The sequence below is a fragment of the Pteronotus mesoamericanus genome, unplaced genomic scaffold, assembly GCF_021234165.1.
Source record: "Pteronotus mesoamericanus isolate MK-2021 breed Mesoamerican mustached bat unplaced genomic scaffold, CSHL_Meso_final contig_221, whole genome shotgun sequence".
Lineage (NCBI taxonomy): Eukaryota > Metazoa > Chordata > Mammalia > Chiroptera > Mormoopidae > Pteronotus > Pteronotus mesoamericanus.
In genome coordinates, this window is record NW_026555092.1 from 13,579,777 (window position 1) to 13,607,208 (window position 27,432).

The 27,432-nt window shown below is 43.0% G+C and overlaps 2 protein-coding genes across 11 annotated transcripts in view; both read right to left on the reverse strand.

Annotated features, from left to right (window-relative positions):
- MTF1 (metal regulatory transcription factor 1) overlaps positions 1 to 24,903 on the reverse strand; it is a 38,417-nt gene extending 13,514 nt beyond the window's left edge. Inside the window, exons 1-7 of one of the 2 annotated variants that reach the window (XM_054571990.1) lie at positions 24,842 to 24,903; positions 22,770 to 23,228; positions 8,306 to 8,544; positions 6,951 to 7,082; positions 4,902 to 4,975; positions 4,316 to 4,452; positions 678 to 755 (exon numbers count right to left, since the gene is read on the reverse strand). In XM_054571990.1, coding sequence (XP_054427965.1) covers positions 678 to 755; positions 4,316 to 4,452; positions 4,902 to 4,975; positions 6,951 to 7,082; positions 8,306 to 8,544; positions 22,770 to 23,177 — 1,068 coding nt within the window. In that variant the 5' untranslated portion in view covers positions 23,178 to 23,228; positions 24,842 to 24,903. Of the gene's footprint in view, positions 1 to 677; positions 756 to 4,315; positions 4,453 to 4,901; positions 4,976 to 6,950; positions 7,083 to 8,305; positions 8,545 to 22,769; positions 23,273 to 24,841 lie in introns of those variants that run through there. The other variant, XM_054571992.1, reaches the window with a different exon arrangement.
- Positions 24,904 to 26,011: 1,108 nt separating this feature from the next.
- Positions 26,012 to 27,432, reverse strand: part of INPP5B (inositol polyphosphate-5-phosphatase B) — a 48,548-nt gene continuing 47,127 nt past the window's right edge. For 7 of the 9 annotated variants that reach the window (XM_054571999.1, XM_054571994.1, XM_054571993.1 and 4 more), the window contains 2 exons: positions 27,086 to 27,197; positions 26,013 to 26,840 (listed from right to left, as the gene is read on the reverse strand). In XM_054571999.1, coding sequence (XP_054427974.1) covers positions 26,725 to 26,840; positions 27,086 to 27,197 — 228 coding nt within the window. In that variant the 3' untranslated portion in view covers positions 26,013 to 26,724. Of the gene's footprint in view, positions 26,841 to 27,085; positions 27,198 to 27,432 lie in introns of all 9 variants that reach the window. The other 2 variants (XM_054572001.1, XM_054571996.1) reach the window with 1 other exon arrangement.

Sequence of the window (27,432 nt, forward strand, 5' to 3'; positions counted from 1 at the left end):
GCGCTGGTGACAAGGTGAAGCATGCAGATGCTCACAAAGCAAAAAACTCAAGCTTAATGCCGTGGTCCGCAAGGCACCGCGTGGAGCCATGGGAAAGGTGGGGAAATTCCAAACCCAGTGACCGGAAGCATCGGATCTAGAGTCAGTGGGGCTGTCCTTTAGCAGGGGGCACAACGTGGAGGCTTCCTTCAAAATCCCAATGCGGGGAGCTCAAAGAAAGGGAAAGACTGACTCAGGTCAGACTGACAGGGCTTCAGAAAGTCTGGAAACTGGAATTCTGGTCCTCCCTTTGAGGGGAGTGATTTTAAGGTCCTCAAAGACAGACCACACCAACATTTTTACCATACAAGCTCAGCGCCAGGACACTGCCTCATGGAGGAGGCACTTGATATATATTTGCGAAATGAATAAAGAAAGACATTTTCTGGGGCCAAGAGGTTATCCAGTGAGTGACCTGGGTCAAATGGGACTAGGCATCAGAGAGAACAGCCTCCCCTACAAGAGCGCGTATCAAAAACAAAACAAACAAACAAAAACAAAAAACCCTAAGCAGTCAGGAATTGAACACAACCGAGTATGGAAGATTTAAAAAACTGGCCTCCCTCAATTTTCCCACTAATGCAAGTGCTCAATTGTTGCACTTATTTTTCTAGCACCCACATCACAGGTATACTTACTGTATTGGAATTTTCTCGCAATTCAGAATCTGTGGACAGAAGGCTCAAGTCACTCAGACAAAGTGAGTGATTTGCATCCTGTGGAAGAGAAAAAACTCTTATTGAATAACAAAAAAGTCAGGATTTATAGTAACATATCTTGTAATAAAACACTTGATTATAATGTTTCAAATATCTAGAGGTAAACCATCCAAACAAAGCAAGGGCTATGTGAATTATTTCAATTTTTAAAATCCTGATATTCTTAGATAACTCTCTTACATTTCTTAAAGACGGTTACTAAAGAGTTTCTTTTTTTAAAGAGTTATTTATTTTTAGAGAGAGGGGAAAGGAGGGAGAGAGGGAGAGAAATATTGATGTGCAAGAGATACACTGGGTTGCGTCTCACACGCTACATTGGGTTGCATCTCGCACGCCCACAACCCAGGCATGTGCCCTGACTGGGTATCCAACTGGTGACCTTTTGGTTCACAGGTCAGCATTCAGTCCACTCAACCGCACCAGCCAGGGCTAGAGTTTTAAGAATTATCTCACAGCTCAAGCACTAGCATAACGAAAGCTATGATAATATATTAAAATGATTGTATAATTGGTCTTATCATTTACAAAGTGATTTCACATTACTCATTTGATATTCATATAAAACTTTGAAGTATTATTTTAGGTTCCCATTATTAATGCGAAGAGTGGCAGTGAACTGTGTAAAATTACATAGCTAATTAGTAGAACACAAACCCAGTGCTTCTAACTCAAAGTCCATCTTCCTTCCATTATATCACTGTGTCCGCAGTATGGGCCTCTCACACACAGGTCCTTCCTTAGAGTGGTTCTGAGATTTACTATTCAAATATGGCTGCCTCGGTTAACTCTGGACTCTGGATTCCTAGAATGCCAGTTGCAATTCACATACTTTACATGGTAACCCTGCTTACCTCATGCATTAGATGTTCCCATGCACTCAACAAATATTCACTGAGCATCTACAATGTCTTAGGCACTGTTCCAGGCCCAGGGATACAATAATGAACAAAACAAAGTCCCTGCGACTACACAGCTCACATTCTAGCGAGGAGTTTGGGGTAAGGGGAAGGGACAAACAAAAATATGTATTTGTACACAAGAGGATGATAAGCTCTATGGAGGGCAAGGGGAATAGGGACTGCTGGGGGGGGGGCCTGCTCTCTTATTAGATTAGGAAAGGGCACTTAGATAAGGCGGCATCTGAGCTGGTACTGAAGGAAAGAGGGCACAGACCATGCACATATCCGGGGAAAGTGCTTCCAGCAGAGGATACAGCAAGTACAAAGGCCTAGGGCAGGAGTGCGTTTCCTTTGTTCAAGGAACCACAAGGACAGCGTGGCTGAAGTGAGAGGAAGAGACGTAAATCAGGTCAGAGAAGTGACCTAAGCCACAGTGTAGGACCTTGGAGGCCACTGTGTAGATCTTGACTTTTACTTTAAGTGATACAAGGAGCTACTGGAGGACTATGAGCAGAGGACAGACATTATCTGCCTTATGGTTTAGAAAGATCACTCTGGGTTATGTAAAAAAATGTCAGGGCAGAGTGAGAGTGGGGAGAAGGGGAAAAGGTGCCAAGGTCACTTAGCAGGTTACTGCAATAATCCAGGCAAAAGATGAGAGTGGCTTGAATGAAGTGACATGAAGAAGTGACCAGATTTTAGATACATTCTCAAGGTAATGCTAATAGGCTTCGCCAGTGAACACAGAGTACGAGGGGAAAAAAAGAGGGCTCAAAAACAATGCACAGATTTTTGGCCTGTGCCACTAGAAAGACAGAGGTGCCATTTAGTAAGATGGGGAGAGCTGCAAGAGGAAGGGGTTTGGACATGTCAAGTTTAAGAAGAGTAGATGGGCCCTGGCGGGTGTGGCTCAGCGGACTGGGCGCCGGCCTGTGGACCGACAGGCTGCTAGGCCAATTCCCAGTCAGGGCACAGGCCTGGGTTGCAGGCCAAGTCCCCAGCTGGGGGCGTGTGAGAGGCGACCGATCTAGGCTTCTCTCACACACTGATGTTTCTCTCCCTCTCTTTCTCTCTCCCCCTTCTCTCTAAAAAGAAAGAAATAATTTTTTTTTAAAGAAGAGTAGATAACTGGGTGGAGATGTCAAGCAGGGGGTGAATATACAAGTCTAAAGCTGAGGAAGAAATCCAGGCTGAATATAAATTAAGGACCCAAAGGCAATCTAGGTGCCATTTAAAGCCGGGGACTAGGGGAGATTCCAGCCACTGAAGAGTGACTAGTGATCAGAGAAGATGAGGTCTGAGCACTGTATGCTGGGGACCTCCAATGCTTAGAGCGGGTCAACAAGTTGAACCGTCCTTGGATCACTGAAAAAGTAAAAAACTGATCATGACTTAATAAATACAGCTTAGCAGACAAAGACTCTCAAATCTTCATATTTATATCTGGTTTTACAGATGAAGAAACTGAGGCACAAAGAAGCCACTTGCTAAGGTCATCTGACGAGTGATTAAGCTTAGATCTGCACCCGGGCAGGGGAGCTCCAGAGGCTGCAGTCTTCCTAACTAATGCTCTTTTGCCTCTTATAACATAGGGATCAAGAACTGGGATCTGGAATCAGACTGCTTGCCTAAATATGACTAATTAGAAACTTTGAATACTTAGGCAAGTAATTTCTCCCTGCCTGGAGTTAACAGTAATATATAATAATAATGGTACTGACCTCACAGAGCTCTTGTGAGATAAAACATTTAAAAGCACTTACTTAGCACAGTACTCAGCACATAGTAAACATTCAGTAAATGTTATTTATTATTACTAATATAAAACATGGGGAGAGTCCTTTTAAAGGTATCCTTTGCTGTTCAAAAATGGCAAACCACAGAATTAAAGTAGGCTGTCTCTCCCCAAATCAAAATCGTATTACATACTCTAAGAACGTCATTATTCAAAAGGGGGTCTGTGTGTTTCTTTACCTATGAAGTAGGAAGATAACAATACTGCTTACTTCCTAGGTTTAAAAGACTTACGGCAAGTATCCAAGACCACATTAGAAGTAATAACAGTACATTTATTCCGAGATCTCACTGGCATGAGTTGTAAGAGAGGGCAACACAGTGGAAGAGTTTGTCAAAGAATAAATGAAACTGTCCAAAACTTTGCAGAGGCTTGTTTTGTGGTTCAGTGCTTTAAACTCGTGGCTCTCAAACCTTTCAGTCTGCAGAAAATTCACAAGGGCAAGAGACAACCCAGACTCTTCCTCAGTCTTCAACGATAGATTAATAGATGTGTGAAGTAAAGCACTGATTCGTGTTCCAAACTCAAGTACAGGTATACCATTTTATAGATATGAATGGGAAAATAAGACCCTTTCAGAACATCTGGCTGGCCCTTTGTAAGCCATTTGGAGACCTCTGGCTTCAAGCCCTCTTCCACCATACCGGGTGGAAAGGCAGTGGAGCTGCATCACAGGCTGAAGCGCACGGAGCCTGGTGAACTTGCTGGCTTCTACCACTCCATCCCCAAGACACAGGTCTTGGCTGATTTCCCCCTCTCACTAACAGATACTTAGAGATATTTTGACCTTTTATTTTGATACATATACAATGGTTGCTGTTCTGTGGTGCCCAGATCAAAACCAGAGACAAAACACTGCACACCTCTGATCCATTGTGAGTCGGAAGTGCATTGTATAAGTGTCCTTTGTTATCGTGACCTTTCATGTGACTTTTGAGACTGTACTGAGTGCTGAATGTTTTCTCACAGCCGTTACTGGGGCAGAAAAAGGGTCGTTCACCTGCAAGAATGACAAGTAGTGTTAATTTTACCATAAAATCATTTCACTGAATTAAGACACCTACTATTCCCTAAAAGAGAGAAGTATTATTATGAGGGTTCAGGTAACAGTTGTTTTAAGTTGGATAAATTATACATTCTCTATCTCAGTCCTAAAACTTAATATAGAGCAAAGCTCTGGGAATGGTATGCTCCTGGGAAGTTTAAAGAGAAAATTAGTTTTTTTCCCCAGGTTTTTTTTTTAGTGTCTTTGTATTGCTTTCATTTCCTAAGGTTGGATTCCTGAGTCCAACCTGTAGATTCTTTTACCTCCGAAAGTCAAACATTACAGGAGAAGACCGAGCTGATTAGGCTCTCCCTCCAGAGAGCTCGACAGGTCTCAACAGCAACATAGATATTTACTGGCTCAATGAAGATTAAAATAGAAAATAAAAATTAACCTACACTCACCAGTATGTGTACGGACGTGAGTTTTAAGGTGGTGGCTTGCTGCAAATGCTTTTCCACAGCCGTCATGATCACACCTAAATAAATGATTTAAGCAAAAAGAAATAGCAGACATCAGCTAATAGACCTTTATCTTCGGCATCTCTTGTAAATACAAAGTCAAACTGAAACAAATGTCCAGAACACCAAGATCACATCAATGAAATTGGTTTCAGACATGAGAATGATGACAGGTCCCTGTGACAAATCTGAGATCAGAGAGAACTAATGGCCCGGGATAAGTATCTCGTCTGACAGGTAAGGCACATGCTGAGAGCACTGATAATAAAAGCTTTTTGATGAATTACTTAACACAATCCTATGGGCAATGAGAGCCCACTGGAAAATCTCCTGCCGGCGCAGTATTAGAAATACCAGCAGCGGGTCCGGGGGCTCGCACAGAGGCATGGAGCCTGAAACATAACACTAGAACGCGGTCAGGACGTGGTCAGGACACGTGGCCGCAATGACTTCTCTATCATCGCCAGTGTTTACGTCAGAGCCACTTCTTCCCTTACTTTCTTGATAACCAAAGGTAGAAGTAATCTTTCCCTCCTCAGAACTCCTAAGACATTTAGGTTTTTTTTAATGGCATCTCTCATTTGTAATCTTGCTTTTATCTTCATTATATACATTTGTTATCTGTTCTCCAAGTCTGTACATTCTTTGAGAGCAGGGTCCATGTAGTTTTTTACATTTGCTGTAAAGCAAGGCATTTGCTTCCTATTTCTATGAATGAATGCTTTTTCTTGTAAGCCAAAATATTTTGTTTCTTTAAATAGAAAGCTTCTCTAAAGCATTTAACTTCCTAATTACATGTAATTATTGTGTTTAAAATCCCATCTAATATTTAAGAAAAATGAGCAGTATTATCACAAAAATGCATATGATTGAATAGAAATCAGAGTCTCCTCAACAGCCCCATGGGAAAAAAGTCACATTAAGGGTCACAGCATCTGGAGAGTAACCAAGTAGACTCTAACTACTTTTGCTCTTAGAGGGAACATGACTCAGAAGTGCAATTGTAATTTTAAAATACAATTACTTTTAATTGGTGTTTAAGAGTTGACTGCCCTTGAAGACTTTTCATTTCCTGATATGCTAATAAGGAAATGAGTGAGTCAAGAAGGGAAAGGTAGCATCTTTAATGCCATGACTATAACAGCAATTTTTCCTGACAATTTGAATTCATTGTTTATGCATAATTTTCAGTAATATATCTGTATTATATGTAGGGGGCAATCCTTACAAACTCATTATCTCACTAAAAAGTCACATAATCATCCCTAAATTGTTTTTGGGTCCCTACTGAATGTCCAGAACATTATTACATGCTATGAACACAGAAGAAAGTAGATGATACAAGGCCTTCCTTCAAGCTTAACCATTTATACTTATATCTATTAAATATGTATGTATATAGATACATAATTTAAAAAATATAAAATATAAAAAATGGATGCTCCTATCTGTTTGTGTGCGCACATGAGATATTACAAAGAAACAACTGAACAAGTAACAAAATAAAATACTTGCACCACTAGACTAAGTATTCCTATCCCTCATTTCCCTTCTTGTCTCCTGCTCTTTCCATCGATTCTCAGGTAGATATCCCTTCCCCTGTGCTAGAGCCCTCTGGGCATCTCAGTCTCAGATACTGCCTGGTTACTTATGGTTCTTTTCCACTGGACAAAATTTTTCAAGAGGAGAACTTGTGTCTTAGTGTTTCCCTATCACTGATAAAAATACCTACCACATAAATGACTTTCATCAAATGCTTCTTCAAAATAAAAGGAGAAATGGGGCAGAAAGCGATCATCCAGGCTGCGGGTGCCCTCGGAATCCACTGCCCTCCCTCCACCCCGCGGGAATGACTTCGAGCTGTCCTGTGGAGAGCTAACACTGCCAAAGAACTAGTGCAGGGAATTTTCTTTCCATTTTGAAAAATTTTAGAGTCATCAAGATACCCAGCTGAAGTCTGGTCAGTAACAAATAGAAAACAGTAAGACCTACCGAAATGGCTTTTCTCCTGTATGGGTTCGAATGTGCTTCCTCAGATCACTGAGTGTGGTGAAGTACTTGCTGCAGCCTTCAGATTCACAGTTAAACGTTTTCCCTGTGTGAAGCCTCTGATGTGCTTTCAGCCTGCAAGATACCCCAGAGAAAGTCCCTCTGTCACAACGGACTGCAGAGCTTCCCCATGTCAGCTGAGTAGGCTTCAGGGCTAAGCACATAAGCCTACGGCCAGTAAAATCTTTTATGAGAGAACAAAGTGATTTTATGTATGGCGAAGTAATTACTAAATACTGATTTAACAAAGAAAAATAATATACACTGGAAATAAAATAATTACATTGGAAGAATGGGCTCTGGGGAAGGGTGACAAGTCTGGTGGAGATGGGGGAGGAGGAAACAGAGCTTCCTTAACTGCCATAGTGGGAAGCCAATACCCTAAAATGGAAAAATCAAGAAGCAATATAAGCCTAATACTTGAAAGCATGGAAGTATAAAAATATTAATATTAAGCTAAAAGCATAGAAAGTGGTTACATGTGAAGGGGGAGAAATGGGGAGGTATGTCTTTTCTAACAAACCTTATAGAACTATCTACTCTGTAAAAATTGATCATTTATAACCTTGTTAAAATTATAAATGATTTTAAATGTTAAATGCCTAAGAATTCAGTATTCATATATATTAGTTCCAAATTTTTTCCTCAAAGAGAAGCATATATAAGCATGACTCTAGAGCCAGACTGCCTGGGACTCAAAGCCTGGTCCCACCTCCGACTGGGTGGGAGACCCTGAGCTATTTACAAAGCCTCTCTGGGCTTCCATTTACTTACTTGTGCTGTTAGCGCTCAGAACGGTGCCCAGCACATACGGAGTGCCTTAAAAGTGTTAGCTATTGTTACATTTGTTATTTTATACCCAAGGTTGAAGACTAGGAAGTCTCCTGTTACCAATGGTGGAAAAGAGAAATGGCTAATGATTGGACCATTCCCCCTTTCTCAGGGTAGAAAGAAATTACTCTTCAAGGTGAGGTAGGAAAGAACATGACAGAAGCCTGACCAAGGTCCTGCGCCAGGGGAGACAGTACCCCATGCTGAATACTCAGATCCCCTGGTCAGCATATAGTAACTACATGAGACACACAATCTAAACACCGAGGTACTATTATTTTCAACCAACCCACTACATGCCAATCTTTAAGTGATAAGTTCCTCTGATGAATTTTAAACAGTTGAGCATAGCTGCACTCTGTTTTAAGTCCTGAGAGTAAGCACCTGCACTGTTCAAGGAGAGAGGGCTCGGCAACCACGACCCGGTCGGGGTCAGAGGCCGGCGGCGCGGCGGGAGAAAGGCTGACCTGTACAGCGTGTTGAACGCCTTCTCACAGCCCTGCACGTCACACTCAAATGGCTTCTCCTTCGTGTGCACTCGCACATGGATCCTGAGGCTGTAGGAGGTGAGGAAGGCCTTGCCACAGCCCTCCTGATTACAGACAAAGGTGTACTCTCCTCGGTGAGTCTTCTGGTGGGTGCGCAGGTTGCCTGCTGTGCTGTAGGTGCGGGGACAGCCCTCAAAGGTGCACTGGTACCGCTTTACCTGGCAGACAGAGGACACCTCAGCAACATGACAAAGAGCCGCCCAGGCTCTAAATCCCCCCAGGGCTTGGCTCCCAGGAGATGTGGGTGATACAAAGACATGGAAAATAACCTCTAACAGCAATTGTGGGGATATCTTCTGTTGAGCAAATAACACCTGGACAACAAATGATGAGTAACAGGCAACACATAGGCTTGCAGGTAGGTGAATAGTTTAAGTGAATATAAAAGGGTGTTTTCAAACTTTAGTATGTATCTATCCTGTAAAGGAGGATATATACTCTTACAGTTACCTATATTGCAATAAAATTTTGACTTCATTTTAATTCAAACATCCTGCCCTACGGCATTATATGTTGACTAGAGCGGACCAATGTTAAATTGAGTCTAACACATCCTAAAATTTATATACTTAGTCACTCATATTAACAGGTATATTATAGCACAGTTCCCACTGAATATTTTTCAAGTCTACACAATGAAAATAATGTACCACAAATTCCTTGGAGTGTGACACTTCTCAAACTGCCTGCCTCTGGGTTTCCTTTCATCACCAAACTTACTGAAAGGGCAGCTACCACTTGTGCCTCCATTTCCCTCAATACCCATGTATCCCTTGCCCCTTGGCAAGCTGGCTTCACTGTACAAAATTATTCCTTTGAACTTTCTGGGGGGTCAAACTCTTTCATCCTCTCCACTTTGCTTCATTATTTGCAAAAATATCTCATGGATGATGCCCACTCCTTCTGAAAATGTGTCCTTCACCACACAGTAATTCCGTGGGGCTCTCTTAGCTTCTCTGAGTCACTCCTTTCTTTAACCTCTAAATGTAGGTTTCTCCCAAAACTTCTCCCTCATCTCCCCAATGTTCCCCATCTCTACACTGGTGCGGAGGAAGCAGCATTAGTCCTGGTGGGAGAAGACTGAGTTCTGGCACTTATGTTTAAGGCTTTGAGCAAGTCATTTTACTTCCCTGAGCTTCAGGTTCTTTATCGCTGAAATGTAAGTATTAATGCCTGCCCTGACAGTCTCACAGTGCTTTTGAGAGGAACAAAAGATGATAAAACATTTGTGAAAATACTTTGTAAATGCTCTTCAGCTTTAGCAAACTTTTTTTTTTTAATTTATTGATTTTACAGAAAGAGAGAGAAAGAGAGGGAGAGAGAGGGAGAGACATTAATTTGTTGTTCCGCTTATTTATGCATTCATCGGTTGTTTTCATGTGCCCTGACCGGGGATCAAACCTGCAACCTTGGCATATTGGGACGATGCTCTAACCAACTGAGCTTCCTGGCCAGGGCCTAGCAACATCTTTATCTTTTAATCCCAATCCTTCTCCAAAGCAAGCTAGATACCACAGATCTGCTTTTAAGGAATGCTCATTTTAAGGAGGCAGACATGCACAAATTTATACACTGCTTTGAGCCTGACAACAGATACGTGCCCAAGGTGCTTGCCAGCATAAAAAAGGACGCCTACCCCATCTCAGAAAGACTAGAAATCAGTGAAGGCTCAGAGACTGAGGTACTCTGAACTGAGGGTGATTTTTCACTTAACCTGTTCAAGTCTATTTTTTTTAGGGTCAAACTGAAAAGATATTCCTCAGACAAGTCAGGAGGAAGAACATTCTAGAAAGAGGCAATACCTTGGGAAATGCATGGAAAGATGAATGAGTTTGCTGGTACAGTTAACCACAACATACCTGTAGTCTGTGAGAGACTAGAAGGAGAAGAATCTAGAAAAATAAGGCAAAACCTCCTTAGTTAAGCTATGGAGTAGAGAAATAGGAGAATGGGGGAGCCATCACACTTCTCGGTTTTAACCAAGACAGCAACACAATCAGATCAGGGTTTAGGAGAGATCATTCCGCTGTCCTTGTGGAGGGTGGGCTGGAGTAGAAGGGCTGGACTGAGAAAAGAGGGACAGCAGTCCAAGAGAGAGGGGAAGGGAATCTGAACTAAGGAAGTAGTGGTGGACAATACGAGAGATGAATCCCAGAGAATTAAAGGGGGAGAGGTGACAGGCTGTAGTGACAACTGGGTGCTGAGGAGTAGAAGGGGTTGGGGAGAGACAAAGTCAAGATCAACCCCCAAGATTATGGCCTGGAGGGCTAAAGAGATGGTCACACTACCAACGTGGGGCTGGTGCAGGGCTGGGCGAGAGATGATGAGTTGGGTTGGAGATGCTGCTAGGACTTTCAGATGGAAATGTCTAGTAGCCAGTCAGACACACAGGCTGGAAGCTAAGAAGAAGGTCTGTGACAGGGGTCTTGGGTACACAGATAATAGCTGACTTTGCCTGCATACTACAGCAGGCTCAGCCCCAGCCCCAGCTGCTACTTGCTGTGTAACCGTGGGAAAACCGCTTAAGCTTACTGAGCCTCTCTTCCCTTAATGATAACACAGAAGAAACAAAAATCTATCATTTTAGGGTTGTTGTTAAGAATTAGGGATAATTTGCGTAAAGCATTTAAACGTAGTGACTGCCATATAGTAGGTACTCAATAAAATAATAGCTCTTACAACAGGACAAAGGCTAGACCCATGAAAGTCACCAATGTTAAACGTCCTGGTAAAAGAAAAGAAGCCACTGATGGGTGATCAGGAGAAAGGGCTGGGGAAAGGGGAAGAGAAGCGAAGGAGAATCACATCACAGAAGGCTTCAGAAAATGGGTCTCTGGGAAAAGAGAATGATCAAAATGTTAAATGTCTAAAAAATAAATAAGCCCTAGCAGGTATGGCTCAGTGGCGAGTGGTGTCCCATAACTGAAGATTTGCAGGATGACTCCCAGTCGGGCACATGCCTAGGTTGCCGGTTCATCCCCAGTTGGGGAGCAGGCATGTGAACCCCAGTCTAGACGTGAGCAATCCCCAGCCCAGGCGCGGGCCCCCGGTCTGGGTGTGTACCCAGGCAACCGATCAGCGCTTCTCTCACACCAGTGTTTCTCTCTCTCCCCTCCTCTCGAAAAAACAAATGAAAATGTCCTCGGGGGAGGAAAAGAATTTTTTTTTAATTAAAATAAAATAAAAAATTAATAGAAATAAATTAAAAAATGTTAAATGTCAGTGAAAACAAGGAGGATAAAGACTGGGGAAACTACTGGATTCAGTAGCTAGAAATTCAGTAATGACTTAGCAAGATTTGTTTTAATATAGTGCTGGGGTCAGAAGTCTGGGTGAAGGTAACTGAATGAAAAGTGAAGTAGAGGAAGAGGCTAGAGATGGAGATCAGCAACAAAAGTGGACTTCCAAGTTGACGAGGTGTTTTTTGTTTTGGTTTTTTGAGTAGGACACGTCTTGAGCATATTTAGGAGGAGAAAAGGTCCTGGAAGAAAGAAGTCGAGGCTCTAAGGAGGAACGTGAAGAGAAGGGTAAAAGCTCAGTAGAGGGAAAGCTTTGGGTAGGAAGAGAGATCCTGAGTTTCAGAGGAGAAAGGAATGAGATCAGGATGGGTGGGACTCACAGGTGGACAAGGTTCCTATAAAGAGCCAGAGAGTGAATGTTTTAGGCTTTGTGGGCCATGCAGTGTCTGTTAAAACGACTCAATTCTGCTGCTACCTGTGAAAGTAGCCATAGGTAATACATACATGGACAAAAAAGGCTGTGCACCAAAAAAACTTTTCATAGGCAATGACATTTGAATTTCATGTCATTTTCATATATCATGAAACCCTGTTCTTATTTTGTATATTAGAAATATCATTTGAAAATGTAAAAACCATTCTACAAAAACAGGCATCTGGATGGATCTGGCCTGTGGGCGATAAGCTTACCAACCCCTAAAACCAGTGGGTGTGGGAAAGGAGCGGCCCTGATCCCTCCCTTCTCTCCTCCCACTCCTCTCTCATCTGTCCAGCCAGCCTTCAGTGGGATCTTGCACAAGTCTTTGGGCTCCTCAGGCAAGTGCTCTCTCACTTATTCATTCCTGGCCCTTCCCACTGCCGCACAGGAGGTGCTCCACAGACATTTGCTGAACTGAGTTATTGGTCCAGTAGTCCTGGTATTCTCGTGTCTCAGTGCCTAGTTCTGAAGCCACTCATTGCCAGATTTATTCTAAAATAGTGTTCCACACAGGCCATAGCTCTACTTAAGTGATAAAGTCCCAGTTCCTTAGCCAGATATTCCAGGTCCTCCCCAGGTCCTCTCCCACCTTCTGTGCGTTCCTCTAGAACAACAGTGGGCTCTGTGTGGGCCTGCAGGCAACAGCACACTTCCCTAGATTTCCACTTGCCTGCATTTGTGTGCTGCTTTTTCTCTACTGGAAATGCCTGGTTCCTCGGTTCCTTTCTTCTCTGCTTTTCTGAGTCTCTCTCTCTTCAATTCAAGCTTCACTACCTACCTCCAAGTCCCTTCATGATCACGCCATGTCTAAGTGACAGTGCCCTTCTCTGAATTCCAATATTTAACCATACCACCGATCGGACACTTAATTTGCATTGTTAATTATCCTTCCACACAGATATCCTGATTTCCCATCAAGAACAAAAATCTCTTTGGTGCTGCCAGATAGAGATTTCATCACTGACCAGGAAGGAGACCTGGGACTGTGGACGCTGCAATAAAGGAGCCTGCATGTCTCAATCACAGAGCTTATGAAAATGACGAATGATAAGGGCAGAATTTCATTCTTAAGATGCTACAGCAGTTGATAACTTTATAGGTAACAGTGCAATGAGTGACAAGCTATCGCGCCCTGTCCAACCCTTTTAACCCTTACTCCCATCCAGGGTTTTTACTTGGCCAATTCAAGCTTCACATCAATGTTCCCTCCTCAAGGAACTCTTTCCTGACTGACTCCCACGCCCACAGCATGCTAGAATAGGTATTTTTATTATAGGTTCTCATAGCTTCCTCTATTTCTTTAAAGTATACAATACCATTAGGATTAAATAATTTCATAAACAATTTACATCATTATCTATTTAGTTGCTAGGCACAGCAGTAGCTAAAAAACAGGAAGCACTTAGTAAGTATTTTTTTAGTTAAAATGAATGAACGGCTACTCTCCATTTGAACTATAGCTTCCATGAGATCAGGGACCACATCTGTCATGTCTGTCTTGGTCACTGCCACAGCCTCAGGGCCTAGCCTCGTGGAGAAGTGACACTCGATTCGTATTTGTTGAATGAAGGAATAAATGACTAAGCAGAAGAACAAAATAAAACCAGCAGGACTTAATGCTGAGGAACATCGTACCAAGGACAGAGTTTCAGGAGGATAGTAACTAGGTCAAATGTAGCAGAGATGACTGATAAAGCATTTCTTGGATTCGGCCGACTCACGGAGTCATAACTGCCCCAGCAAGACTAGCTTCACTGGAGGAACGGAAACGAGAATGTAATGGGCTGAGAAGTCAGGGAAAAGCAAGGAGCTGGAGACAATGAATATAACCACTCCTTCAAGAAACTTGGCTGAGAAGACAGAAGGAGAGACAGGAGAGAGAGTTAGGAGAGGACAGAGACTAGGAAGCTATTTGTATTTAAAGGCGGGAGAGCCCTGGCCGGGTGGCTCAGTTAGTTGGAGCATCATCCCGTGCACCAAAAAGTTGCAGATTTGATTCCCGGTCAGGGCACATATCTAGGTTGCAGGTTCAATTCCCCGTTGGGACACATACAGAAGGCAGGCGATCCATGTTTCTCTCTCACATTGTTGTTTCTCTCTCCCTTCCTCTCTCTCTTTCTGGGATCAATGAACATATCCTGGGGTGAGAATTAAAGAATATATACATAAATAAAAAAGAGGTGGGAGATATGGCTGACTATGAAAAGCAAATGCCTGCTCCTTCGTAGTATGGTGAATAAACGAGTAATCTCGCACCTCATTTGGAGGGAGCCAGTAAGTGGAAGTTGCTAATTTGTCTTGCAGAATCATTTTGAACAGCACCACATTTCACAAAAAGGAAAAACTAAACCTTTCAAACTGAATCAGAACGGGAAATTGCAAAAAACAACGTAAGGTTTCCTGGTTACATAGAGGAGGTATTACAACACACGGTACATTGAAATACAATTAAGGTTTCTTGTGTATGGATTCAAAACAGTATGTTCTAGGGAATATACTGTCCCAGGTACTAGGAGCTCAAAGTGAAGAGGAGAATCAAACAGACAAGAGCAAGATAGTACAAGAAGTTGTACTGATAATGGATGTCAGAATATAGAGAAATGTTGAGAAAAAGCATTTAACTTAGACTTGTGGATGACTAAGAAAAGCCTGTCAAAGGAGGTGATGCCCAAATTAAATTCAAAGAATTTGAGGGAGAGGTGACTCATAATTAATATGCCTATCAAAATTAATTAGAGTATATATAATATGGACATTATGTCCCTGAAGATTCCAGCGGATAATAAAATGTTTTTCCAAAAGAGCTTACAAACTGCATCAGCTTAGTTTTCCTATGCAGTCTCAAAAAACAGCTGCCAGTTACTAAGTTAAGGAGCTTGGAGACAGCCCAGGTTAGACTCTGAGGATGGGGCCTAATGCTAGTGATGGGCAGGAAGCCTGAGCCTTCAGAGAACTGATGTTGCTTTACAAAGTGTTCTAAGTAGTTCTAGAACAAAGAAATATTTATCAGCGATGACTGCCTTGTTAACAGAAGCAGAAAAGGAAAGGTGAATGAAATAAGCAAAAATAAGAAAATTAAACCTTGGAACTCCAGGAGACAAAAACTTTAAAAACTTCAGAAAGAGAAAAGGCTGGGTTTCTGCTGGAGGAAAAAGAAACGAGTCTGAGAGAATTAGACTCTACACACATTCACAGCCCCATGCTGGGAACGGGAGTCTGATTCTGAGCGCCCAGTGCGTGAGCATCCTTACCGATAAACAACCGGCCACGATGTTGTGGCCGTAGGAGCTGCCCTTTCCTCCCCATCACTAGGGACTTCTCCTTCCCTCTCCCTAATACCTACTCTGTTCCTATGCTGGCGCTCATCTCATTTCTTCTACTCATAATGTGCAACCACAGAGCGCGAAGGAGAAGCAGAAGAGCTGTGAACTGACCTCATTTCTTCACCGGGCCTTCCACTGCCCATCACCGGAGCTAAGCTCGCACAGCTGTTGCCACTCCTCACCCTTTTATCCTTACGGAACTAATGGCGTCCTGCTGCCCCTCATTTCTCAGCCCTTTTCACAGCTAACAGGCCTCAGAGTCCCATTCTCCCCATCTTTGCAAAAATAGTGTGTTATGACAGAAAAGCATAGGGTTTGGCACTCCAAGTTCTCAGTTCAAATCTCAGTTCTACTACTTGCTAATGGAATATTCCTAAGCCTCAGTTTTTCATCTGTAAAATGAGGGTCAATAGTACTCATTTTATAAGATGGCTATGAAACTTAAATACAAAATTATATCAAAGCTCCTGACGCAGCGACTAGCACAGAGCAGGCGCTCACCAGGTGCCAGCTAGCGCCCCCTCTCACCGCTGCCCCTGCCAGCATGACAAGGAGTCCTCATTCTTTAGCTCTAGGAGCCTCAGCTTTGCCTGGTGCCCCAAGTCCCCACCATGGAAGTAACTTTCAGTGGCCTGGAGTGGAAGATCACCTGGGGAAAGGGCCGGTGTTCACAGAACCGCTGCAGTAGGACTCCAACCCTGCTCTCATTTTAAAATGTGGTTATAAAAGGTGGTTCACATTCTGTAGTGGTATTATTATGACAGTTCAGCTAATTAGGAGTTACTGGGACTTCTGTAGGCTGTCCTGGAACCCAACCATAATTTATAAACTTATTTTAAGGAGAAAATGCTTTCCTAAGAGTTCCTAACAAAGACCATTGTAAACTCTTCTTAAACTGGAGATTACCTCCATACCTCCTTTAACAACCACGTGGGCCTACAAGAGAGGTAAATGAACATTTACTGAACAACCACAATGCACCAGACATTATGCTAAATGTTTTATGCTAAATGTTCATTCATATATAGAGAGTGGTATATTTATATATGAATAAATCTCATTTCATCTTCACAAAATGCAATGAAATATTTTTATTTCGATTTTACAAAAATGGTAGCGAGCAACTTGCCCAAGGCTACATAGCTTACACCAAAACAAAGATAGAACCCCCATGTGAATTATCCCTGTGAAAATCATAGAAGAAACAATTTTAAGAATACGCTTGGTTTAAATAAGAGAAAGACATGAAAATACGAGTTCTTTCTCCAAAGTTCTACAATAGCAAAATTTTAGCAATACAGAATAGGTACAGCCTGTATAAAATGTAAATATGAGACCTGCTATTTCTACAGCACCATTCTGGAGAACCGATATGTACACAAATGAAAGGTTGGGAAATGTTGATGGCTGTGGAGAGGTTTGTAACACACATGCAGGCATGCAGGGGACAAGCTACTGCAGCTTCATCTGGAGGTAAATGGAAAATGCTACAAAACCTTGCACATACAGCTTCCAGCAGTCTCCATACTGGATTCCAAGCCCTCAGGGCAGGAACTATTTCTTTCCTGATATTTGACAAAAGTAGATGATCAATTAAATAAAAGCCTGCGGAAAGAGTAAATGAATCCTTAACACTTAAATTTCAAGCAAAATCAGCCTCTGTCTGTCCTAGTTCTGAATGACAATTCTGTGGGAGTTCAGGAGGAGCCTGTAAAGAAACGTATGATAATAGGCAGAGACTGGAAGTGGGCGGTTCCCCTCCGGAAAGTCACTACCATCCTCGTTTATTTGAGTAGATCATCCCACGGCCTGAGGGACTGATCATGAGGAATGAGATTGAAAACAGGTCTCCCAAAGGGTCCGTTGCAAAAAGGCTCCAAAACACGGAAAACAAGTATTCTCCCTTACTCTTAGAATTTGTCACACTAAAAATAATGTCTCCTCATGTCACTAACCAACATAACAAGCAGCCTAATTCATAAAGCATCACTGTAACTGTGCTTCTTGGTAGAAAAGGATATTCTTTCTCAACCAAAATGCAGCGGCATACTTTGGTACATGAAGAACATATTTAGTATATGATTACTGGCTTTCTTCATACTCCTTGGCCAACTATTCAGCAGAAAAGTGACAAAGTCAGTTAGTCACAGGGGCGGGGAGGTTGGGGGTGCAGTGCTACAACACGTGGGGTGTACATTATTTTCACCAATGTGTTTCAAAGAGAGGTGGATGAACAGGTAACGAAACAGTCCTGGCAGGTTCTCAGGAAGGGCACAGATGCAAACATGGGAAACCCTGGATTGCATGGGCCAACTACAGGAAACTCATCTTCTTAGGAACCTGGAGTAGGAAGACATTCAAGTAGCAACTCTTAAGAATGCTAATCGTGAGCAGAATGACAATATTTGGAAATTTTTCAAAGCTACCAAATCAACAGGTAGGCAGTAGTAAAACAGCAAGTATGAGAATAAGATACATGAAATTAAGAGTCAGAACGACCAGTGTCCCTGTGGAAAGAAAAGACAGTATCTATAACATGGTTCTGGTGCGTATCTTTTTGCACAAGGCAAGCACAAGGGAAAAACAATGAAGTACCCTCATGTGCAGCTTTACGACAGGCATACATTCTGAGAAATGCGTACTTAGGCAACTTCTTTGTTGGCAAAGGTCACCGAGTGCACTTACACAAACCTAGATGGTTCTAGCCTACCGCACACCTAGGCTGGATGGTATAGCCTATTATTCCCAGGCTACAAGCCTATACAGCATGTTACTGTACAAAACAACAGGAGATTAAATCAAGCACAAGAGAAAGTGATGTAATCAAGATACAAGGTAAACACGAGATGTGTGAAGCTGCTGCCTGCCTAACACAGCATACTGTTCTATAGCAAACATTTCTTTTTAGTAGAAAGAGTACACTGTAACGATAGATAGTATAGTAGTATAGTGAATACATAAGCCAGTAACATAGTTGTTTATTGTCATTATCAAACTCTATATACTCTGCATTCATTGTATGTGCTACGCTTTTATACAACTTGCAGGGCAGGTCTGCTTACTCCAGCAACATCACAAACACGTGAGTAATGCACTGCGCTAGGATGTTACCACAGCTAGGACATCACTAGACGGTAAGAATTATTCAGCTCCATTTTAATCTTATGGAACCACCATTGTATATGGGCCCATTGCTGACAGGTTCACCTTGACAGAAATGTTGTTATGCAGCGCATGGCTGCAACAGGTAACCCAACCACACACTACAGAAAGCAATGGAACGATCAGGGGTAAACAGGAAATTCAGGCTAAAATCTTGACTCAGAAAATAAGCTGCTTAAGAAGCCAAGAAGACTGACTAGTTTTCAAATGATCTAATTTCTCAAGAGTAACACCTGGGAATGGGAGCTGGAGAAAAAAACTAAGTTTTAAAGTGGGGGGGCACTCTCCCTCTTGGGAGCCTGCCTTTCCCTCCCCTTCTTTTCCCACCAGGCGCGGTGCCTTTGCCCTTCTCTCTCCTAAGCTCCAAGGGCCCTTTCTTTGCCCCTTCAACTCGTTTCCTGAGCCCATTTTTTCCACAGCTCACTTCTTCTATCTCTGTGACTTTATTAATAACCTTTCTCTTTTTTTAAAAAAAGTGGGGGAGGGGAAGTAAAGAAATCATGAACAGTGTTATCAAACAGCCATAAACAGTGGCCTCTCTGGGACAACTGAATGGATTTAAATGCCAAAAAAATAAAATCACTGTTAAAGCAAAAGCTAAGATACAATGGTGCTTCAGGAAGGCAGGTCTCCTCAACGCCTAGTCATTTAGGAATATTTTAAAAGACTAAAAGCCACTGCTGCTTCTCTCTCAATCTCCAACCAACACTACACCTAGTGATTTCAAAAACAGTTTACAGGATTTTCCATGTTGGTTTCACGGGTAGAATGAAAAAAATGTCAGGGCAGGGGAGAGCAACGGGGGAAAATTGGGACAACTGCAGGACAATTAAAAAAAAAAAAAAAAGAACGAAAAAATGGGGTGGGAAGAAACTCCACTGAGCTAAATCCACAAGAGACTGAACAAGGTGCTCATAGTACCCTTGACCTTGTCCTGCTCAACATGATTATCAATGACCTGAAGACAGGAATGGTAAATCAGGCTTGCAAATAGTACAAAATGGGAAAGTGACAGCTAATATCACTGATTGCATAATCATTCCCTCCCTACCATGCTCTCTTCTGCCTAGATCAGCATATCCTAAAATGTGTTCCACAAAACACTGACCCTGAAAATGAGGCTCAGAATGGTTCCCCAAGTTCAAAACATCTGGAGAATTTTGCCTTTCTTTCCTTCTTAGTTATTAGCACATCAAAAGCTCTGAGAAACCCTGTAATAAACAAACCTCTATACTGATTGTACTTACTGTTTCCCTAACATTTGCTCTTGAAACACTTTCACTAGCAATCATTAACATCAGCCCAAAGCTAGGTTCAGGTTTTCTGTGCTAAAAAATGATCCAATCCCCTTGAGTTACTACTGCCTTATCACTCTTCTTCCTCCAACTACCATATTAAAAAAAAGAAAGAAAAAACTTGACAACCTGATACTTCCTGCCTCCTGTTTCCTCACCACCTACTCGCTTCCCTGTCACGCAAAATCTGGCGTCAGCCCCTAGTGCTCTCCTGAAAGCTTCTCCTGACGTGCTCACCTGCACTAATAGAACTAATGGCTTCTCTCGGGTCCCTCAATCCCTCCTCAGGGTCACAAAGAAATAGCTGCATTTCTTAAATCTCTTTCCTCAGCTTCCACAACACTGCATTCCACCCATCTCTTTATGTGACCTATGGTTCCTCTTTCTCTTTCTAACTCTTAAATTCTCAGGTCAACTCTTACTTCTCCCTTGAGTAAACTGCTGGTAGTTCGAAGTACTGCCCTTTCATGGGTCCAAAAGTCTAATCCCAAGCCATCTCCTCGACTTCAGATTCAAATTTCCAATGGGCTTCTCAACTTGTTCACTTTACTTTCCTCCAAGGACTAGGCCTTCAACATACTCCAACCAAGCTCATCAATTTCCCCACCAAACTTTCTCTTCTTCTTGCCTTCTTGATGTCTGTTATGGAATCGTGATTCCCAGAGGGTGAGGGGGGCAGCAGTCAGCTGCCTTCTCAGTACACATACAGCATTATGACTATGCCTCTGTTAAAGGACCTATCACAGGTGACTTTACCCACTTAGCTCGTGACCTAGCCTGGAAGTTCTGTCAATCATCTGTGTGGCCCTTGTGCTAAGACGGAAGAAAGTCAACACACTGGAAAATTGAATGAATCCTTTGAATCATACCCAATGTATGGCTCATTCTTCACACTCTAATAACATACCAAGTTCTCTTATACTTAAGAAAAGCTCTGGATTTTTTCCACATGCAAAGCCATTATCCTTCATCAGACTCAGATGAAACCCCAATCCTAAACTACAGCTACCTCCTAACTGGGCAATCAAGCTACCACTGCTACTGGAGCAATCTTTCTAAAAGGCTTCTCTAACCACATCACTCCATGACTCAGACACTTTCAATGGTTTCCCACCAGTTGCAGAATATAGTCTGAACCCCTTAGCATTCTATCACTGCCTTCCCGGTCTGGATCTCTACTATCTTCCCACCTTTATCTTCTACTCCCTATGTTCTAGTCCAGGGGTAGGCACGTTACAGCCAGTGGGCCAAATCCAGGCCACTGTCCGTTTTGTAAATAAGGTTTTACTGGAACATGGCCAGTTGACACTTTGGGCCACATAATTCTTTGTTGTGAGGGGCTGTCCTGTGCACTGTAGAATGTTTAACAGAATCTTTGGCCTCTACCCACTAGATTCCAGTAGCACTTCCCCCATATGACAACCAAAAATGTCTCCAGACATATAAAAACGTCTCCTGAGGACAGAATTGTCCCAGTTAAGAACCACTATTCTGGAGGTTTCCAAGTACAAGCTGAGAGCATGATGTCATAGCTAATAAAATACAGACTGTATAGTAATTGTAGTACAGTGTCCAGATTAAGAGATAAGAGTCACTCAGTATTCAGCGGTAGGTGACTTAGACTTGTGAGACTGTGCTTAATTATGAGTTTTAAGAGGTATTGGAAAACTGGAATTCATGCAACCGAAGGTGACTCTGCTGATGAGAAACAGGAGGGATGTTTAAATAAATGGAGGTGTAAAGCCTGTACAGGCGAAGATGAAGAGAAACCCATGATCTTTAAATATCTGATGGGCTGTCCCACGAGAGGAAGGTTAACTTACTGTTGTTCAGGGAGGAAGAACTAGAAAGAGTGGGCTGCAACTGCAGGAAGGCAGATTTTGGCCCTATACAAGGAAAAGCTTTCTAACAATCAGAGCTGGCCAACAAATCTATTAGGCTGAGCTGTGTATCACTGTCTTTTCATCATTCTGGAAGTGCTCAAGCAGAGCCCAGATGAACTGATGTCAGAGATGCTACAGAGATTCCTGTGTGGGGTAGGGAGGTAGGACAACATGGTCTCTTTAGAGTTTTTCCCAGCTCTGAGACCCTAAGGCTAGCAAAGGAAAAGCCATATGCCATGAATAATAAAATTCCCCAGTTTTAAGACTTTAATTACAAAAAAAGAGAAAACTATTTTGCCAATTTATGCTATGTCTGTGTGGTGACATTTTACATTTAGTCCCTGGCATTGCAACTACCAGTGATCTACAATATTTTTATAATTGACCTTCAATTAGTTCCTGGATAATGTATACCACCTTCTTTAAACCACATCTTTTATTCTAATAATCACCACTAGTACAATGCTTTACAGTTCTGTTTTCAAAGCATTGTGACATGTACTACCTTAGTCACATTAGCTAAATATAAGAATGAAAACTTGTTTTAGATAACCTGTTCTCATAGTGTCTCTTGCCTGAATCTCTTAGTAAAGAAAGCTAGCCTTTATTATTCATTAAATATTCACTAAAGAGAGCATATTCCAGCAGATACTCATCTCCAAAACAAATTATTTATATACAACCCAGAGGTAAGCCAAACCTAGTCATTTCAGCATCAGAACTATAAATTGATCTCAATGAAATTTCTATTTTATTTATGATTTGAGGAGGAAAATATGAAAAATTATAATTTAGGTTGCCCAAATTTCAATGTAGCCTTATGAACGAAAACTTCCGGAAAGCAGTCACAAGAAAACGTGAAGCCCATGTATCATTGACAAGCAAAGCCATTGTAGGTCCTAATTCCAAGGACTCCTTTATATCCCCAGCTAAAACTGCCAACAAGAGTTGTGTAAGGACTTTCCAAAAGCCAAACTGAGCCCTCACCCGCTGCTTTACTTACTTCTTTACGTTTCGTTTCTGGGCATTCCGATTGCAGAGTGAGGGTTGCACCTTCAATATTTCTTGGCATGGGCGTGGAACCAGGGTTTATTGTTAAATGAATCTGATCTGGTGAGATAATGTGCTGCACATAACCCTGGGACATTGCTTCATGATCTATTAGATGAAAGCCCTCTTCACCCCCTACTAGAAAAGGCAAGTGTTCTCCACACTGTCCATCGTCATCTTCATCCTCCAAAGTGCCAGGGTCCTGCTCAATAAGAACAGTTGTCCTATCATAAACAGTTCCAGATGAGGAAGGCACCAGTCCGTTTCTATCCACAAACCTGAGCATCTTATCATCGGGGGCCAGCTCATCTTCCTCTGCCTCAAAGTAGATGATGTTGTTGTCTGGACTGTGTTCCCCCATGGTTCAATTGTGCTCAGCCCAATTGTGAGAAATGGAAAGGTAATGACCTGTCTGCAACAGAACAAAGCCAGAGTTAGGGCCATACCACAGAACCTTAGCACCTTCTCAGCAACTACAGGGTTATTTTCCCCTCTCAGTTCAAGGACAGGTCAAAGTAAATGAAAAATCATCTTCCCTGGGAATAATTTTTAAGTTTTGCTTTGAAATTATTGAACCATTTTAAGTCATGCCTTTTTAAAAAATTGAAGTAATAAATAGCAGTTCACAAGACCTTCCAAATGTGCCTTACTGCCAAACGATTTGAAGGCTGGTCAAAATAATGAGAGGAGATAAAGGGGCAACAAGTCTGAGTTGCTGTAAATATTAAAAGTAAGGAAACCCCACTCAAATATAGCTCCAAATCAGACCATGAAGCAGTGCAGTCTCCAGTGGAAGGAGAGGAGGTTGGAGGGCAGGGTCATCTACCTACAAATTCCATCTCTGCCACTCACTACTTGGGGAAATTTTTTGTGCCTCATTTTTATTATGCATAAGGTGACTGGTAATTCCTGTTCTCTCAAAGTCGTTATGTGGAGAGAAAGAGATAATGTCCATTAAAGTTATAGTTGAGGAAACAAGTGGAAATTCATTTCTCCTTCCCAGAACAGATATTTCAGATTCTGGGTAGAGGGGCTGATCCCTCATCAGGCATATCTAATGAAACCCATTTTATCTGTTTATCTCCTAAAACAACCTGGTATCCAGCAGAAGCTATGCTGGTACAGCACGCTCTCTGCAGTGAGGGAATGAGTAGTCTTTATTTTTGTTTCTAGTGTCCCTAGCACAGTACACTGACACTAGGAGTTTGGGAGAAGTCAGCTAAATGAATGAAAAGACCTACAGATAGACTCTCTTGGGAAGACATGCTCTCTTGGGAAAAATACCAAATTTGAAGCTTTCTTGTTTTGGAATATTGATTCATTTACCTGCAAACAAAGATTCTACAAATGTGGGTTTGGCAAGCAAAACAGATAATTTAAAAATAATCACATCGCTTTTAGCTTTCAGTCTGGATTTGCATTTTATCTTTCTCTTCTGCTCTGGATTAGAAAGTGAACCTTTTCCGTAGTGGGGCGGCTAGACAGAGAGATAGTTACCAGAGACAGGCCAAGGGATCGGATCCGGGAAGAACCCGTCCGACCCCTTGCTCTGGCTTACGCAACCCGGCAGATGCACATTTCGCTGCATCTGCGAGGAAAGAGAGGAATACCCAGGGCCCCCAGTGGGCTGCCCAGGCACCATCGGCGGCAACGTGGAGACCAACTGTCCGAAACAAACAAGACCAGGAGGTTTGAGGATGGCAAACGAGGAGTACAAACAGAGCACCCCTGAGAGAGGGCTGGCAAAAGAGCCTGTCTGGGACAGCTCCCAGCCTGCGCTACACAGAAAAACTGAAGACGGGTTGGGGGGCTCGAAGCCTGGCTTAGAGGGGCAGGGTCCGTCCGGGTCTCCATGGAAACAGGGGAGGGGGACTGGATACCCATTCCCATGGAAACGGAGAAGGGGTGGGGTCCCTATGGTGACCGGACTGGGTTTTCTACTGGGAAATGCTTCAGGAGGGGGCCTAAGTCCCGCGCCCCCCAGGGAAGTCCCCAGCCCAAGCCCTATCTAGTTTCGCCTTTTACCTCCGCGGCTCCCGGCAACGGCGGCAGCGGCAGCTTCTCCCCTCCCCAGCGGCACCATGATTGCCCCCACCTTCCCCGAACGTCACTTCCGCTTCCGCTTTCCGGAGGAAAAAGGAGATACCGGTTCCGCCTCTCCCTGGCGCTTCTGGTTGGTTTAGAGGGTGTGGGGGCTGAGCTCGAACCTCCAATTGACGAGCGGGAGGGACGGGGCACCACGAGACGTAGACTGGCAGTGGGTTAGCCCGGCCCAGGGAAGCGCACACCGCGTCTGTCTCCCGCCGGGAGCCGACGCGACTTGGGAAGGGGACCCTTGCACTAATCCAAAGTAGTGTAAATCCGGCTTGCGCTGGCCGCCTTCTCCATGGCAGCCACAGCCGCAACAGAGAGGACTACGGTCACCCCAAGTCAGGCTGGGACACTCCCGCCATTTCTCTGTGGCCCCAGCTTCACCTCATCACCCATCGGAGTTAATTAATATAGGTAGGAGGGTCCAAGTAAAGAAGATTGAACCCACGTGGCAGAACTACGGAGCATCCGAGGTCGCCGCCGCCTCTTGCCCCTCTCCTACGCTCTCGTAGTAAGTGTAGTTCCCTCACGCTCCAGCCCAGCTGGCTGTCCCAACTTTCCCTTGCTGACGATTGTTTGCTCTTAACCCGGCTCGCGCAGGAGCCAGAGTACGCCACCTTCTGGCCACTCCCTTTCTTTAACCGTTCACAGTCATCCGACTGGCCTATAACTATAGTAAATCACATTTTCACATTTCTTTCAAGTAGTGATGTTCCAGACCCCAAGAAGCGATTCTGATTGTGCCTTCATTACGCTCCTGTCTTCTCTAACTCCCTGGAAAATTAACTGTTAGAACCTCCCAGGAGCCACTGCCTGTTTTCCCCTAAGCTACTCCTTGGAATATTCAAAGTGCAGTAACAACCCCCCCCCCCCCCCCCGCCCCGAGACTAACTAGATCGGGGTCAAGGGGTTCAAGCCATGCCTATACCATCTCTTAATCGAAAAATGTGATTAATGACTGTATCCACTAGATGCCAGGCAAATATCTCTTTGGTCCCTGACCAGCTGCCCCAATGCTTAAGGCAGCAAAGGTCCAGCTGCAGAGAGCTGCCATCTCTTAAGAGATAAAAACATACAACCAACCACTGTTAAAAATACATTTATCATTAAAATATATTACACATATGAGGGAATGCATCATATACAGGTTGGAGGATTTGATGGCCCAGAAAATCCCACTTGTTTAGCCAGAACACCAATTTCTTCAGTATTTTCATTTTCAAGCCACTGTATTGACCTCAGAGGCTGAGTGGCCAGCCCCAGAGTTGCTGTGCCACACCTGAGTAGGAAAGGGGATAGGGTTTGCACATGCAGTACACATGTCCTCAGAGTGCCAGAAGTATCTGGGGTGGCTGTGGCCTGTTTATCCAGCAGCTGCCACTTGCATTCTTGCTGTCCAACTCATTCTCTTCAGTTCCAAAGTGTGTTCAAATATTTGATTGTGGGGAGCTCAGCCCAGGCTACCAGGGAAGGCTCTGACTATATCCAGGAGGCTGGCTGAGTGAGCACAAGAAGTACAGTTACTTAAACATTTCTAAAATTTAAAAAAAAATAGAGATCTATCTGTGTTAAATTAACTAAAGTTGAACATTGAATGTCAGTTTTATGGTGGTGGATTTCTCCTCATGTCCTCACAACTCACAGCAGCACTGAGTGTGACAGCCATGGCAGGAAATAATGGCCTGGGCTCAGGAAACAGGCAGTTGCCAGTCTTGCTTCCAAGTGGCCTCACATCCTTTTAAGGCCACTCTTGAACTGAAACAGGTAGGACTGGTAATTCACTGCCTCAGGTGAAATAGGAAAAGAGACAGAGAGGCTCAGAGTGAGTTGCAGAGGAACTGGTGAATAAATTCTTGCGCCTTCTTCTTCTCTGCCATTTCAAGCTTTTGGTGACCAGCTGGGTTTCGAAGCAGTAAGCTGCCAAATATGCTAGCTGCATGAAAAACACAGAAAACAAATGATTCAGCAAAAGATGGTACTAATTTTTTGTGTTATTAGGAGTGGGGAAGGGTACTCAAAAGCAAATTTTCTGCTTTAACATCTATTTGAGGGTAAACTGGACCTAGAGTTCAAGATTTTAGTTTCATTATAGGGAACTTAGGACCTTCCTCAACCACATTTCTCATAATGAGTCTCTCAGTTTGCAGAGATGCTTTCCACAGGCACTTGGATACTTACCTAGAATATTCTGATCCAAATGATTTTTTTCTGAATTTTTCAGCAATTCTTGCAAAAACGCCATCAAGTAGTAGAAGACATTTCTGTGGAATGTGGGGAGAGTAGAAATGACCTGAAAGAGGGAGAGCTGGGATTTGTCTTTTCATTCATTTAATTATTTGTCAAGTGTCTGCTATATTCCAAGAACTGAGTACATAATCCAAATACATTAGTAAAACTGTGCACAGAAAACCTTGATTACTTATCATTTGGCACAAGTGCCAAAAGAGAAGCACAGATCAAGTGCTACATGAATTTAGAGGTCAAACTTATAACTAAGTGCTCTCCAAAGATAAGAGAACAGAAGA